This window comes from Melanaphis sacchari, unplaced genomic scaffold (assembly GCF_002803265.2).
Source record: "Melanaphis sacchari strain LSU unplaced genomic scaffold, SCAv2.0 Contig121_pilon_pilon, whole genome shotgun sequence".
Taxonomy (NCBI): domain Eukaryota; kingdom Metazoa; phylum Arthropoda; class Insecta; order Hemiptera; family Aphididae; genus Melanaphis; species Melanaphis sacchari.
In genome coordinates this window covers 144,279-160,334 of record NW_020270481.1, presented here as the reverse complement: position 1 = coordinate 160,334, position 16,056 = coordinate 144,279, and the positions used below count along the sequence as shown (strand labels likewise).

General features: G+C 36.9%; 1 protein-coding gene across 1 annotated transcript in view; it reads left to right on the top strand.

Annotated features, from left to right (window-relative positions):
* Window positions 1-15,249, top strand: part of LOC112590870 (Krueppel homolog 1-like) — a 35,466-nt gene extending 20,217 nt beyond the window's left edge. Inside the window, exons 5-10 of the mRNA XM_025334452.1 lie at window positions 4,291-4,475; window positions 11,938-12,130; window positions 12,211-12,408; window positions 13,153-13,638; window positions 13,733-14,117; window positions 14,383-15,249. Of these exons, the coding sequence (XP_025190237.1) occupies window positions 4,291-4,475; window positions 11,938-12,130; window positions 12,211-12,408; window positions 13,153-13,638; window positions 13,733-14,117; window positions 14,383-14,941 (2,006 nt within the window). The 3' untranslated portion in view covers window positions 14,942-15,249. The remainder of the gene's footprint in view (window positions 1-4,290; window positions 4,476-11,937; window positions 12,131-12,210; window positions 12,409-13,152; window positions 13,639-13,732; window positions 14,118-14,382) is intronic.
* Window positions 15,250-16,056: the final 807 nt, after the last annotated feature.

Below are 16,056 nucleotides of genomic sequence, written 5' to 3'. Positions count from 1 at the left end.
ATAAAATTAACCACGAATATATATATATATATATATATATATATATATATATATTTATAAATATAAATTACAATAGTATTTAATCTATACCTTTAGCATTTAGCGTACATGCGCGCGCACATCTTTTCATTTTTCTTCTTTGTCGCTTCAAAACAATTTATCTGATAACTATCCGTGCACACGTCATCAAGTATACAGATACCATCTATATGTCGTCAAAGTAACGTGCGTTTGTGTGTATATAATACATAATATATGTACCTATATATACGTAGGTACGCGTTGTATTGCATCTATAATCTATATGCACTCGGCTCTCATATTTTATCACTTTATAAGTACATGTTTATATACATATAAACATATAATATATATATATATATATTTGTATAATACAAACTTGTACACGTTGTGTGAAATATATATTATAATATCTAATATACAAGACTACAAGAGTGTGATCGGGCAACGTTCCAAGTCCGACGACAGCCGATGTCCCGCTCGTTGTACGACGTATATTGTGCGTGTATGGAGTGTGTGTGTGTGTGTTTGTGTTTGTATGTACGTGTTTATAAGGTGCAAGTGAGTGAGCAAATATTGAGTGTGTGTGTGTGTGTATAGAAAGTGTCTCCGAACGGGGTCGCTTTAGGTCTAGTTCGCGGTGTACGATGATTTACAGCAGAATTTATCGACATTATATTATATACACGTTGGGTTAATGAAAAAGTGGACAAAGTTCATTAAGTATGTAGATTCAGTTGAACACTTCAAGGCAATAAATTATTGGTCACGTTCCGAATGGATTAAATCGACTTCTTATATACCTATAATTCTTTTATTTCATTTTTCTTTTCTTTTTTTTTCTACATATTGACGGGATTACTTCTTTGCTTACTCGATATATTTTTTTTCTTATTTTTCCAATCTGGCGTTCGTTATATGTATACATAATGTGCGTGTATATATATATAGACTTGTGTACGCGCACCGTAGCGGTTATAGGACGCGTACACATAGAGAATGTTAACGGAAAACAAGCCGTTTATGGGCACGAACGACATTTATTGGACGTAGGCACGCATCGGTAAAAAGAAAAAAAGATTATAATAATCCACCCAACTCGCTCACAAACGTATACCGCTTATCTTAACAGATTTTTCCTCTTTTTATCCATCCAATTTATGTGTACACAAATACGGCCGTATAATACAATTTATCATAATATTATATATAACACACATATATATTATTATACTATGTAGACATGTAGAAACACGTCATTATAATATATTATATTGACATAGGTAAATATAGGTAATAATATAGGATAATAAAATGAGCATGGGATAAGTTCGGACATCATAAAGTTATACAGTGTTGTTCGTGTTGTTTTCAAGGTGATCGCTACCATAATATGATGTTATAATGTTGCAGTTGAAAGGTTAAGATATAGTATACATGGACTAATGTACTAACAATATTCTATAATCAGTTATTAATTCCCAGCCACAACTCAGCATTTTTCGATTTCAATCAAATCGTTTTATTATTAAATATAATAACTATAGGTATAACTAACTATTAATCGTGAACGTTATTATAAATTTATATAATTAATATTCATATCATATTTTCTTATATGATATTATTATAATTTGTTATTAGAAAAAAATCACATCCGTCAGTATTCAGTAGTTTATAAAAATAATAACTAGATATTGCAAATATATATGTTAAGAACCGTAATGCGGTAACAGTAAAATTGCGGTAGCTTGCATAATAATATATAAACCGATATTATTAAGGATTGACCACTGAGATTTTACATCATTATTCGTATAAATACCGTGTGATTTAAACGATTAAAAACCACACGAAAAAAAAAGGTCGGCAAAAGCCAAAACACATCTACCGCGCGGCCACCAACAATAATAATAAAAGGTCTTTTTTTCTCCGTTTTAATCCCGTCAAAGGGTTGAAAAGGGACTAAATTCAATTATTTATATTGTACTCACTTTCTGCAAACAATTACCAGACTTTTTTTTTCCTCTTCGAAGAACTTTTTATTGGAAAAACAAAATAGCCTCCACCCCAGTTATATTGCCACTTACCTGTCGTCAAACCGTTTTACCGTGTTATTATTATCATTGAATATTATTATTATTTCACTTTGTTCCATCAGACACACTCGGACTATATAATTACCTATACACGGCCCGTTTTATCAAAAAACGCAATTTTTAAACTTCACACATGCACTCGATACACGTAAATGTAATAATCGTAACAATACTATCGCTGTACGTATACATCTATGCATAATAATTAATAGTGTATAATATTGTATACCGACGTGTGTGTGCGCGTGTGTGTATAGACGGTATCGGACAATAAACGAAAAATACTATTGTCATTAGCCACTGTTGTGCGTGCGGGCAATCGACAGAATGACGTATATGAATTTCGATATTGTACGCATAATATATTTTATTATTTTGTATTTTTGTGGACCCCCAGTGTTTTAAATCATTCTAGCAGAGCCGAATTGTTTTTTTGACCAAAAAACAACGCGATGCCGGGGACTGTAAATAATATTATAATAATGAAAATACGCAAAAAAACCGAAGGGAATTGGACAAAAAATAACACTGCCGCGGCGAAAAATATGAACGATGCGATTTATGTGTCCACCCGTTTCGGTACATAAATCTCGTGACATTGTATAGATGTATTATACGCATATATGTGCACATATATACACAGTTTTTGTGCCGTTTTTCCGAAAATCATTCAGGGAAAAATCCACCCGGTCTGCCACCCGCGTGTTTTTTATTACACTGCCCTCAATCACATTTGTTTTGGCAGCCGTATACGTCATTTTAACGTGATTATATAATACACATCATGTATATGTATAACGCGTATAGGTAATAACACTATGTCGCGGTATATATATTATTTACCATACCGTAAACGTAGCTTCCCCAATCAAACAAACAGACGAAAAAAAAAACAGTTTGGAATATAAAGCTATACGATAAACAAAAATTTATTACATTTAGGCACTAGACGCATTCCGCTTTCACGCACCTTTACAATAATATCATAGGTATGAAAATAATCGCCGGTTGTCTGTATATACGCACAACAGTATTTTATTAAATACGTGCGCAGTCGTAGCAGACGAGTATTATAATATTGTGTTCGTTTTGAATTTACCACGGGCCTTTGTAAGCCGCCTTTGTATGCGCGCATAGGTTCACTATACAGTATTATATATATATATATATATGTACATATATAGGTGCTATACGCGGTCCGCACGTTAGAATTTCTATGAGTATTCTCTCACGGAAGACGCGCCAAGAAGCGTAGTGAACAAAAAAAACAAAAAATAAATATCATAATAATAAAAAAATTAAATAAATAAATTAGTGAATCAAATGAAACGCTCGCGTTAAAACAAAAGCGTCCGCGGGGATCGCGTTGCAGGCTGCGAAAAGGGGTTAAGACGAAAGGGGATTTATTATATTTGTTGGTGCAAAAAACGCACATATCCGGATAAAATTACCATAACGTGTCGGTAAAAATGTAACAAAAGAATATCTAATTGGATACGCGCGGTTCTCAAGGTGCCGCTGCAGTGTGTATCACTCGCGGCGGGACATATAGGTGCACTACGGTAGACGACGGCAGTGCAGTGCGTACGCGTATAATACTGCAGGTATATAGGTCCACGCGTATTATATAGTAATATAATGTAATAAAATATAATACGCGAGATGTTAAAAACAAAAAGGGAAAAAAAAAACGTGAAAAAAAAAAAATAAATAATAAAATAGTATAATATAATATAACGACGACTACGAAAAAAAAAATAAAAAATCAGATGGCATCATAGGTACTGCAACGTGTTAAAACAATAGCGGCTCTTCCTTCCGCAAAGGACCACATTTATATATATATATATTATATCGCTGCAGTGCGCTCGTACGTAGGTATATACGTTCGAGTACGGCGCTGTATAATGTTTGTCAGTATTTGCATATGAAACGGCTGCGCGCGTATATACGACTGCAGCGGCGGTATAACCGGTTACGATGGCATTTTTTTTTTTTTTCCTTTCTACAATACTTTTAAGTTTTTGTTTTCTTCCGACACGCTATTATTATTATTATTATTATTATTGTGCGATTACTGTTGTACGGGGTTAAACCGCGCGTACTATTATATTATTATTATGCGTTTTCGTTGTTCACGCGTATTACGTATTTTGTTTTCGTTTCGCAGGAGAACGACCGTACAGATGCCATTTGGCCGAGTGCGGACGAGCTTTCATACAGCTGTCCAATCTGCAGCAACATCTCCGCAACCACGACGCCCAAGTGGAGAGGGCCAAAAACCGGCCTTTCCACTGCACCATCTGTGGCAAAGGTTTCGCCACCGAGTCCAGTCTGCGCACCCACACGGCTAAGGTGAGCAGACGTTGTTTCTATACATAATATTATACGTATATAGTTATTCCGTTCGACAGAGTAAGGCACGTGTACGGGGTGCCGCCCGGACATAGTGTAACAACACATTTATATACAAACATTATACGCGTTACTTGTATATATATATATATATTGTACAGCAGGTGTCCAACGCTTATTAATAAAAAAAAAAAAAAAAAAAAACAATATTATATACCATCAATCGTGCTATGTGTGTACACATATTGTATGAGCACATACGCGTGTTTCTTGTATCGTCAAAAAATGACGTTATATTATTTACGGACAAAATATTTTGTCAGTTTTAATCGAATTTCCGCTTACCAAATGCTGCGGTGTAGTCGACCGAACTGTTAGTACGACGGAGCCCGCGAGTGTAGCAGTGACGTGAAGGTAGACGACTTTGACCCAGTTTTTTTGTGGGAAAGGGGATTTTCTCCAGGGCGATGCGTAGGTTTTATCGGTCCCCGTGTCGGCGATGACGGTGATATAAAGTGTATATTATAGTTGTCGTCATCGTCGTCATGACCTATGAGTTATGACGTTATTGCTGACGATGGTGTGCAACATGATCATAGTTTTGTGCATTTGCGCCCCGTTGTCGAGGGGAAAATCAGCAGATGATAGAAAATTCAAGAGTGATATTATATTGTATACAATTTAAATAGCTAAATATTTATCACAGACATGTCCTGTGATGTTATTCGATAGAATAAAATAGGTTAGAGAAAAGTTTTTTTCTTTTTTTACTGCACACATAATATCGAAATGTATATAATAACTCTTTCTCTTACGTATGTATATAAATATATATTATGCACGTATAATGTACATAAAATATACGCAGTTGCTGACTAGTCGTACGGATTTTTAATCGTTTTGTCACGATAACGACCGCAATAATATTTTCCTCGTTATGGAGTTATATTATATTATTATACACGTATTAAAACCGTCTTCATCGTGGTTGCCGAGATTGCATTACACGCAAGCGTACACCGTATTACTATCACTGTTATTATTATATTATATTATATATGTAGTTGAACGGATGATGAGGGCGAGTGGAGTAGCGGATAGCGCCACGGCCAATGAAATATAGTGACAACTCGGTGGCTTATTTGAAAAGTTAATGGGAAAAAGCTGGCGAAAAGGGTTTTTAATTCTTACGGACATCTTATATTTTTAGTTAATTTTGTTATTTCTTCAAATATGCCACGTTACGATTTTCGCTACTGTAATTAAAACTGCGAAAAATGGACTTTATTTCCCCTTTCCGCCTCACTATTCCACCAACACCGCTATTGCCGCCGACCGGCATCACGAGTCACGACGCCTGATGATCAGGCTAAGCAACAAAATCATTTTTTCCTCTCGCTTTCGATAAATACTGTAAGACCACCAAGTACGCAAAACTAAAAATAATCAAATATTTTTTTAATTCTGAGTTCTGTTAAAATATATACATTTTTCATATCGATAAAAATACACGTAGGTTGGTATTTTTATTATTTCGTAAACGAAACTTTGGGCCAACGTGTAAATGGATGCTGTAATCATATTTTTCCGACGTCACTTTTATATTTTATTCACTCGTATAGTCGTGTATATATATAATTTTGTAGGAAATCCAAAATTATATGTAGTGTAAAAGAAAAAAAGTTTATGCGGTATTATTTGTCGTATACTCGTACGTGTGCCAAGTTGCAATAATAATTATTTCAATAGTGTAGTCATTACTTCTACGAGTCGTTTGAAAATATTAGACATTATGACATTGTTTTAATAAAAACACGTTTTAAACTATGACAATTCCGTAACGCAAACTTTCGAAAATTATAAAACAAGTGAAAATGTTTTTATTTATTATATAAAAATAAGTTTTGAAAAATGATCGAGTCATAATTTTTAGTAGGTACTTATACGATTAAAATGACATTTCATGTTTTTTTTTCTACTTTAGATGGTGCACCTTTCATTTATGATCGTTGATTATTATTTATTGTTAATTTATGCCTTAAAGTTTGTATAGTCTAACGAAAGGGTGAAGCATTTAACGTAGTGGGGTAAAAAGTTTTTCTTCTTGTTTTAAAACAACGCTTCACTTCTTTTTTTTCGTTTTTTTTTTTTTTGTCGTGTTGAATTAACCAAAGTGTTTATTGCCTTATGCTTTTTTTCCGTGCCATAAAAAGTCATACCCGTATATTATTGTTGTAATGTATAAATAATTATTTTTATATGAATGCGTGTCCTTGATTGTGTCTATTCAATAATATTGTGGCAGTGATGTGAAATACTTTTCTGAGAGTATGTTTATAAATTGAATTTCTGCATAATATTCGCCAAGTGACCGATCCATAAAAATAGAAACAACTATAAACACATTCTCGGGTCGTTAAACTTGGCGTAGCCATTCCAATGTGTTTTTGTGCAATTATTTTGATTTACCACAAAACATACTTCAATATATTTATGCGAACAATTCTAACTAATAAAACGTAACTGATTATGCTGTTCCTCAAAATGTGTGTGGTTCAGCCAGACCGCACTTAATTTACAGAAATTTTATTTTTTCATTTCAAATTTATATATATTTGTATGTTCTTTTATCGTCGTAATTTCAAATGTTTAATAGGGCGAAAATCCGGTGAAGTGTAACACGAATATAAATTAGAATGAAAAGGGTTGTGCAAAAATATGACGTAACGAAAAAAAAAAACACCACTATTCGACGATATTCATTAAAAATGTGAAAAGGGTATTAAGAGTATTCGTTATTGACCCTTCTTGTGTTCAGCCTTTTATTAACATACTTCTATGCGTATTATGACCCTTATGTATATAAAAAAAAAAAAAAATACAAAATAACACGGGAACTAGATAACACAGATATTTATACATTTTTTACGACGTAACGTATATATTATACGTACAGACTTTTCGTAAATCTTATAAGCCACGTGACGGATCCCGAGGCACTTATTTATGTAGTGCACGAGCAGGTGAACCGATTTACATACTACATATAAGACGATTAATTTTTCAAAAATAGAATAAATTAACACTTGTCGAAAACAAAACGAAAGAATGTTTTTGTTGATTTCTATCGAAACTAAAAAAATAAATTAAGGACCGTTGATTTCTGAACATACAGGTGGTTTGTTCGGTTTCTTTCTTTTATCCGGCGTGGGCGTGTTATTTATTTTTTCAAGCACATTTTTTTTAATAAAAAACAATTCTTTATGTACAGTTACATTTTTTTATTTATTTTTTTTTTTGGCCACTAAACAATTATTTTAATTTCTTATGCATCCTACCTGACATTCAAGTTTTATTCTGGTGCATGTACAATTATATGCGATATGCTCGCGCGATGCATCCCGTGTAGCAGGTGTTAAAACAGTTTGTAGTTCGTATGTACAATGTACATGCACACGATATTGAATAATAATGCAAGTGTCGGGAGTAATTGCACGTTGTCTTGTCGTTTGATTGAATGTACTCGCATTCATAATATTGCTGTAAACATAATAATCGTTATTAATAATACAAAAAAAAAAAAATAAAGTACCGACGCATTGTGCATACATGCATGTCGTTTTAAATAAATAACCCGAATGTTCGACGTTTTAATCCATCTTTCGTATTATTTGTTTTAATATTTCCGATTTTACGGTTTTAAGTATTCTACCACTACAATAAAAACTTACACCGTCATATTTTATCAAGATTTTATTTTCCTTGTAACATGTTTTAAGTTTAGTATGGACTTTTCGACATCAGTACTACTTAAACGTTAACAGAAGAAAATATTCGTCTATACGAAGGCTTTTTTTAGGACCGATTTACTGTCACAATAATTTTACTCTCGTGTATTTTTCACGTTCCCCGAATGTGTTTTACGAGATCGCCGTCAAAAACGTCATCAACAAACTTATTTCATTTTTCAAATATTTCAACTCGCGTTTACTGCTGTACGCACATTTCTAAATAATAGTCTTTATAATACGTATGCTCGCCCGCTCGCATTACAAAACATAACCTATATGTAATATAATATTATAAATGAGTAATCCATTCATACATAATAATAATAATAATAATAATAATATTAACCGTTTAATGGCCTCTCCGCGGGGCAGTTTATAATATATATAATAGAATATGATATATATTAAAGATCGATATCCAGCACGCGCGTTTTCGCTTTTTACTCACTCTCGTACTCATACGGTGTATTATTATATTGTACAGCGTGCGCGCACGTTATAATATTTTATTTATTTCTTTCTTTCTTATATTTTTTAATGGCAGCAGCTCATTATTTTCTCATCCGGACGTAAAAAGCGGGACCGATCTTCGGACCGTGAACGTCGGCGACGGCGGAGAGCGGAGAGCGCACTATAGATAGGTGACGCGACCGACCGCGAGCGGCATACAATATATATATATATATGTGTGTGTGTGTACATGTGCATGTGCATGTGTGTGTGTACGTGTACCTACATATATATATATATATATTATTATATCGTACATATTATAGCAAAGCCGCGCGCACATGATATTCTAATAAGAGGCCATAAATTTTGCGGCGGGCAATACACCGCTCGCGGACGCTCGTGTCGCCGTAGACCACTTTCCGTAAATGGAACGACGACGACTACGACGACGACAGCGATGACGGGGAAACGGCGGCTTGTACACGAAAAACCGTGGAAAGTTTAACCGCATTTTTCTCTACAGTCCGCGTATTCTCGTGCGTACGTGCGAGCGTGCGTGCGTGCGTGCACCGTGAACGTTTCGCTAGAGTCGTACATAATACACTACTACAATATAGGTACAACAGCCGAACACAGTATTATAGGTACCTATAATAACATTATGGTAAAATAAAATAATACGATGATATCGCGCAGATGCGACCGTTGCACGGTATAGAATTACAGTGGAAAAATTTTCGTATATATATATGTAGGTACATTTTTTAAACGCGATCTGATATTATTATTGTTATTATTATTATACCTACGCGCGTCGAGGCGTCCGCGAACACACCGTCGTCGCGGCGTAATGTTTTTTAGCGGCAAGCGCCAACAAGACGAAATAGAACGACGACGCGTCAGTCGAGTAGGAATATTAATAATATTATGTTTGTGCGACATACGCGCTCTCGCTTCGATAACGTCATAACGCGCCGCGCGGCTATTCGTCGTCCGTCTAATTATTACAATTTTTATTTTAATAATGTGCCGTCAACCCGCTTTTCATTTTGAGCATCCGATAAGATAACGCTTACGATTATGTATAACCGAGTCGTGGATCTGCGCACTGGAATTCCATTAATTTTTCCAATTTCATCGTAGTCGTCTCCCCAGTCATATTATTATTATGTTATTATTATTATTATTATATAATCCTTTCTTTTTGCAAACGTTATTTTCGTACATAATCATTTTTTAAGTACTTTTTCGTGGAATAAGGGTTTATAATCGCATATTTTTCTCCGTCTTACTCACTCTTACTCATTGTATTTTCATTTTTCGCTTGTTTTTCTTTTTTTTTTTCTTAAATATGAAATTAATAAATCTATTTTAAATTCAGTAAAAATCGTAAAACCTAAATTATTTTAAAAAAAAAACAGGTCATCTATAGTTACTTGATAAGAAAATACGTTGGTAAACTATATTATAGCGAATCATTCTGTAGGTATGACATTTATTATAAGTAATTTAATTCAGTACGTCGCCGTGGAAAACGATAAAATTCATGAAGAAAATATTAGTTTTATGCAATAATGGTGCATAAATCATTTAGGTACGCAAAGTAAAAGTATTTGGCATTAATATAAAGTTTATATTGGAAATGGTAATGGTCACGGTGAATTTAATGTTTAATAATGACATTTTTCGTTCGCTTTTCGTAAATGTGTACTTACGCGATTATAGTTTCTCGTATAAAAAAATACACAGCATTAAATATTTAAATGACTCGTCAGCGGTTGGATTAGTAAACTTTTAAACTAGGTATTAACGTAAAATATAATGAATACGGGTGAAAAAAAATTATATTTCATCTTTGTTAACATATTTAAGTATAGGCATAATGCTGAATTAAATTATTGAAAACCCATTATTGGTCAATTACAACGTTTTAATTAGTTTTTATTTTATTTTTTAATTCCATAACATGTTTACCGAGTTTAATATTGTACAGTATTACGCCATTGCAAAGAGAAAAAAAATGCTTATTTAAGAAAACACTATTAGATTACCAGGCTGTACATTATTCTGTGTACAAGAACTGGATAGCTATATGTATACTTTGACGAAAGCCATATACAAATCACGTGCAAAAACCGCTAGTAATTATTAACGGTGTCCCGAGTCCAGGCGGGCGCCTATTCTTTCGGCTTTCGAGAACACTCAGACCGATAAATTATACTTTGTTTATAAAATATTTAATAAAAATGTAAATCTCCGCTCCTTGGACGACGCCGCAGACGGACTTTTAATAAAAGTCACCGGGCTGCAAGTAGTCGGAAGGGCTTTTAAAAATTAAAATTACGTTTGTTTTATTGCCATCCCCTTTACTCGTCGACTACTTGTCCTCCCCGGCCGAGTACTTTTTGCTCGGACACATCTCCCAAGGCGCCGATATTGTTACATTCTGTATAGCCACCGCACATCATTGCCAACACTCATACACAATATATATATCATGGCGTATAAATGTAGAAATTGTGTATTTATATTATACGTATAGACGTATAAAACCAGTATATACATAGTTTCGTTCTCGTATGATTTTTAGTCGCACATAATATCGGAACGGGGTGGAAAAAATAATAACGATTAAAATATTATTGTTGTGCGACAATAAACTCCGGTCGGTAAATTTTAGAGCATACAATATACATGAGCGTACAACGATAAATCTGAGCACGCCGTCGCCTAAACAGCAGCGTGCCATAAATTTGATCTTTTCGAGCGTATATTTTGCGGCGTCGGCGACGGTGGTCAGGTTTATGCGTGTACGGCGAACGTACAGTACGGATAGAAATGGCACGTAAAACAAAACGGAAACAGTTATTTATTTTTTATTTTTTCAAAATGGCCATCCAAACTCGCAGCAGACAATATATTTATTTACAAATATAAATATTAGTGTATGTGTGAGAGAGAGAGGAAGAAATAGAGTGTGTGTAATATATGTATTTTGTATATCTAGATGGTAGATTAATACGTGTGTCCAAAGGGACCACGTCGGTATTGTGTTTCTTCACGCGAAGCGGAAAGGAAACACGCTGTGCAATGGCGGCGACTGTGTGTATATTATTATAATTTAAAGTGTCTCCCCCGCCAACAAGTCCCGAACACACGTGTACTTCCGGGTTCGCTGATTACTGGTTACCTGACGTATGTTTTATTGTTATTTTCAGGAACATTTTTTTTATTTTCAGGAAGCTGAACTTCGCATGGATGTGCTCCAACAACACGCCGCTTTGATGGGCGGTGCGAGCACTACGTCTTGTCCGCTGTGCCATAAACTGTTCCTAGGTAGCGAGTCACTGGTCGAACACATGAAAGTCCATCACAACGATCCGACCACCGTGTCGCAGGCCGTCGTACAAAGTAAGTGATAGAATATTATTATTATAATAAACTCGGAGTAAAAACTTGTAGACAATTTTCACATTGGTCTTTTACCGTAGGTTACTCTGATATTGGTACTGGTCCGTACATGGCCAAACGCCGAACTGCTAATCATCCGTGCCCGGTGTGTGGTAAACACTACGTGAACGAGGGAAGTCTGCGTAAACATTTGGCTTGCCATCCAGAAACAGCTCAGTACGCCCAACTCAGGATGTGGCCGTGTTCTGTTTGCCAAGCCGTATTCACCCACGAATCAGGTTAGTCAAAGCGTTGTAGTGATAACATTCGTATCGGCAATGTTAAGATTTTCAGGATATACGTAATAATAATATTATATGCGCATGGTGTATTCTATGTATCATCGCGATTCGTTGAGACTTTCGAGTTTACCGAATTACAAATATAATTCGTGATAGTTATTTATCGTAAAATAAAAATATTTTTTTCGAATTCATACAATCTACATAATATTATGCTCGTGTATATATAAATATGTATATAACTAAACGTATGCACGACATCATATCTAGATTTATATACGATATAGTCATATACACGTACATTATTGTAATGCATATTTATTTATAATAAACACATAATAATAATAATAATAATAATAATACGTACACCTGGATCTCAATGGATCGAATCCGAGTTTAGGAATATAAATCTTTAATCCGAATTCCGGTTTGTCCGAACAAAATAACGACCATCGCACTAAAATATATTATTTTATAAGTACACAACTGCTGCAGTGCGCCGTGTTAGCGCTCCGACATCGCGATGATAAGTGATTTACGGCGCGCACGTCGCATAAATCTCTCGTCATACGTTGCCGACCGAGTAAAAAATAAAATAATCACACGCGCACAACGTACGAAACAAATCAATTTTTTTTTGTGCGCCGCAATTTATTATTAACCATCATATATAGATTTATGCACAGCATCACTGCGGCGGCCGACAAAAATATCTTATAACCCCGCGTTTTCGTTGTACAGGCCTGCTGACACACATGGAGCACATGCGCATGGATCCCAAACATCAGTTCGCCGCGCAGTACGTGCTGAGCAGAGCGGCCGCCGAGCGCAGGGAACGGGAGAACTTCCTGGCCGCCGTGACGGCCACCAACAGCATGGGCGGCCCCGCCTCGCCCCATTCCGTTCACTCGGACTCGTCGTCGTCGAACAACGGCGACATGGACGGTCCCAGCGGCGCTGGTTCCACGGGTTCGGTGGGCACCGGCACCAACAGCTCCGTGGCTGCTGCGGTGGCCGCGGCCGCGGCGGCGGCTGCGGCAGGTGGCAACGGCGCCGTTCCCGCAGGTGGCCGGCTGTCTGTCTCGCCGGCCGACAATCAAATCGCGTTGGTGTTGCACCACAACAACAACAACACGACGACAAACAACAACAACAATAACAACAACAACAACAATCCTGCGGCCATCAAGTTGGCCGAGCTAATGGCAGCGAGGACTGGAGGCATGAGTAAGTGTACATTGCAGCCTTCTGCAGTTATTGCCGTCAGTTTGTAGTCGTTTTCGATTAAAACTAATTTTTTTTCCGTTTGTTTGACGTACAGTCAGTGGTAACGGAGGTCACCAATACATGAACCAACAACCCCAGTACAACGCCAACGACCTACAGCGGGCCGCTGCACTGTTCATGAGCCAACAGCAGGCCCACGCAGCCGTTTCGCAGGTTCAACAGCAGCAGCAGCAGCAGCAGCAACAACAGCAACAACAGCAACAGCAGCAGCAGCAACAACAGCAACAGCAGCAGCAACAGCAACAGCAACAGCAGCAGCAACTTCAGCAGAACCCGCCGTCGCCATCGCACTCGCCGCGATCTGCACCTCCGACTCCGGCGTCCGTGGTGCAAGCGGCCGCGGCCAATCTCGCGGCGGCGGCCATGCGCATCACCCAGTCGAATGCCATGCACCAAAATCCGTTGGTCACGACTTCCAGGTACGCACCAATATGATACTATTTATATTATGTACAACCTTCGATCCTGCGATCTCGGCGGGTATTAGAGGTTTTTTTTTTTTTTGGGGGGGGGGGAGGAGTCGTGTAGAGGATGCGACGTTTTCGTCCGACTGAAACGGACTTCAGGAAATGGGGTGATAAAATGACTTGGCGTGCGAATAAAACGGGATCGCGAATGCACTTTAGATGTGACGAATAGCATGCTTGGTGTTTTAACGCGGATGTATTGTTTTTTTTTCGGCAGTGGTTCGGGTTCGAACTCGTCAGTAAATTCGATGCAATCCGCCGTCCAGATGGCCATGAACGCGGCCGTCCGGGCTTCCATGTCGTCCATGGTGGACGGCCTGGGTGGCGGACACCACCAACAGTCCGGTCATCAGTCCATGCTCCACCACCACCAACAGCCCAACCACGAGCAGAGTTCGCCGACGTTGCGCATGCAGGAAGCCATACTCAGGTCGCAGGCGGAGGCGGCGCTCAGGTTGGCCGTCTCGCAAGCCGTGGCCGCGTCGTCCGGCCAACAGCAGACGCCTGAACTGCAGACCCGACAGTCGTCGGTGCAACAGCAGAACGCGCATCAGCCGCAGCAAAACGTAGCGATCAACTACAACGCCATGGCGCAGGGGCAGCTGATGAACGGGCAGAACCCGTACCACCACCAGGGGCAAGTGTCCCCCGACCTGTCGGAGGCGCTCAGGCTCCAGGAACAGCGGCTCGAACAGGCGCTCAGGCTACACGGCGGCGACCCGAGGGCTCTGGGCTTCACTTTCGGTAACACCCAACAGGGTCATATCAACCCATGAGAGTTCAGTTACTATTAACGATGAGAGGACATAACTAAACCTTCCCTCCCCCGCCCCGTCGCCTGTCTAACTTCCACCAAACCCACCCCTCCGCCATCACCATTGGCCGTTGGCCAACTATTATGTTACTATGTGTTATTAATACTGTCGTCTTATTCACAAACACCGTCACCACCACAACCACCATGCATCTCCCAAAGCTCAACGGCGGACCTGCTGCAGCGCGCGCACATGATTATTTATTATTATTGTATTTACGATATTTATTTATTATTATAACCATACTATTATATTAATTACTAGGCGTATTACTTTAATGGATATTATTATTATTATTATTATCATAAGAATAATAACTTTATTTTTACCAAAACAACATTAATAATTGTCCCACTGAAAGACACGTCCTCGTCGTCGTCGACTGCGTTATGAGTACCTGCTTAGACGACGAATTGTGAGTGTCAAATTTGTAAATAATTGTATATACTAATTAATATTATGTAATTGCGATTTTAAAAATTAACCGATTTTTAAAAAAAAAAAACGTCGTTTAGCAAATTTTTGTTGTACAGTCATGTATTATAATATTTGTGGTTTTCTACGTGAGTTGTGTAAAAACAAAATTACATTTAAATCGATAAATCCAATTTATACGGATCTCTCGTAGAGAGATCCAAATAACGTATAATATAAAGCAACATTTAGGTTCCGAAAATATTATTATTTACTTATAAATATTCAAATAATTTTTACTTTATATTTATGTTAGTTTTAATTTTCATCCAAGGGGTTTTTGCAATTTTATTTTATTCAGTTTAAATAGTTTTATTTTTTAGCAAAAAAATAAACTCATTATTCACTTAGTTTACTTCATTTTAATACGATTATTGTCGTTTACTATAATTTTTTCGATGAGGAACTTCTCGGGAAATAATAACACATTTATAATTTATAGGACTCCCAGATGTGTCGTAGGTAGATCAAGAATATATGCAAATTACCCCATCAAAAGCATCTTGTACGAAAAAATATTTTCGGATACTTAAGCTTAAGAAATAAACACCGTGTAATAATAATTAGCATGTAAATAAAATGAAAAACATACTCTCACAAAT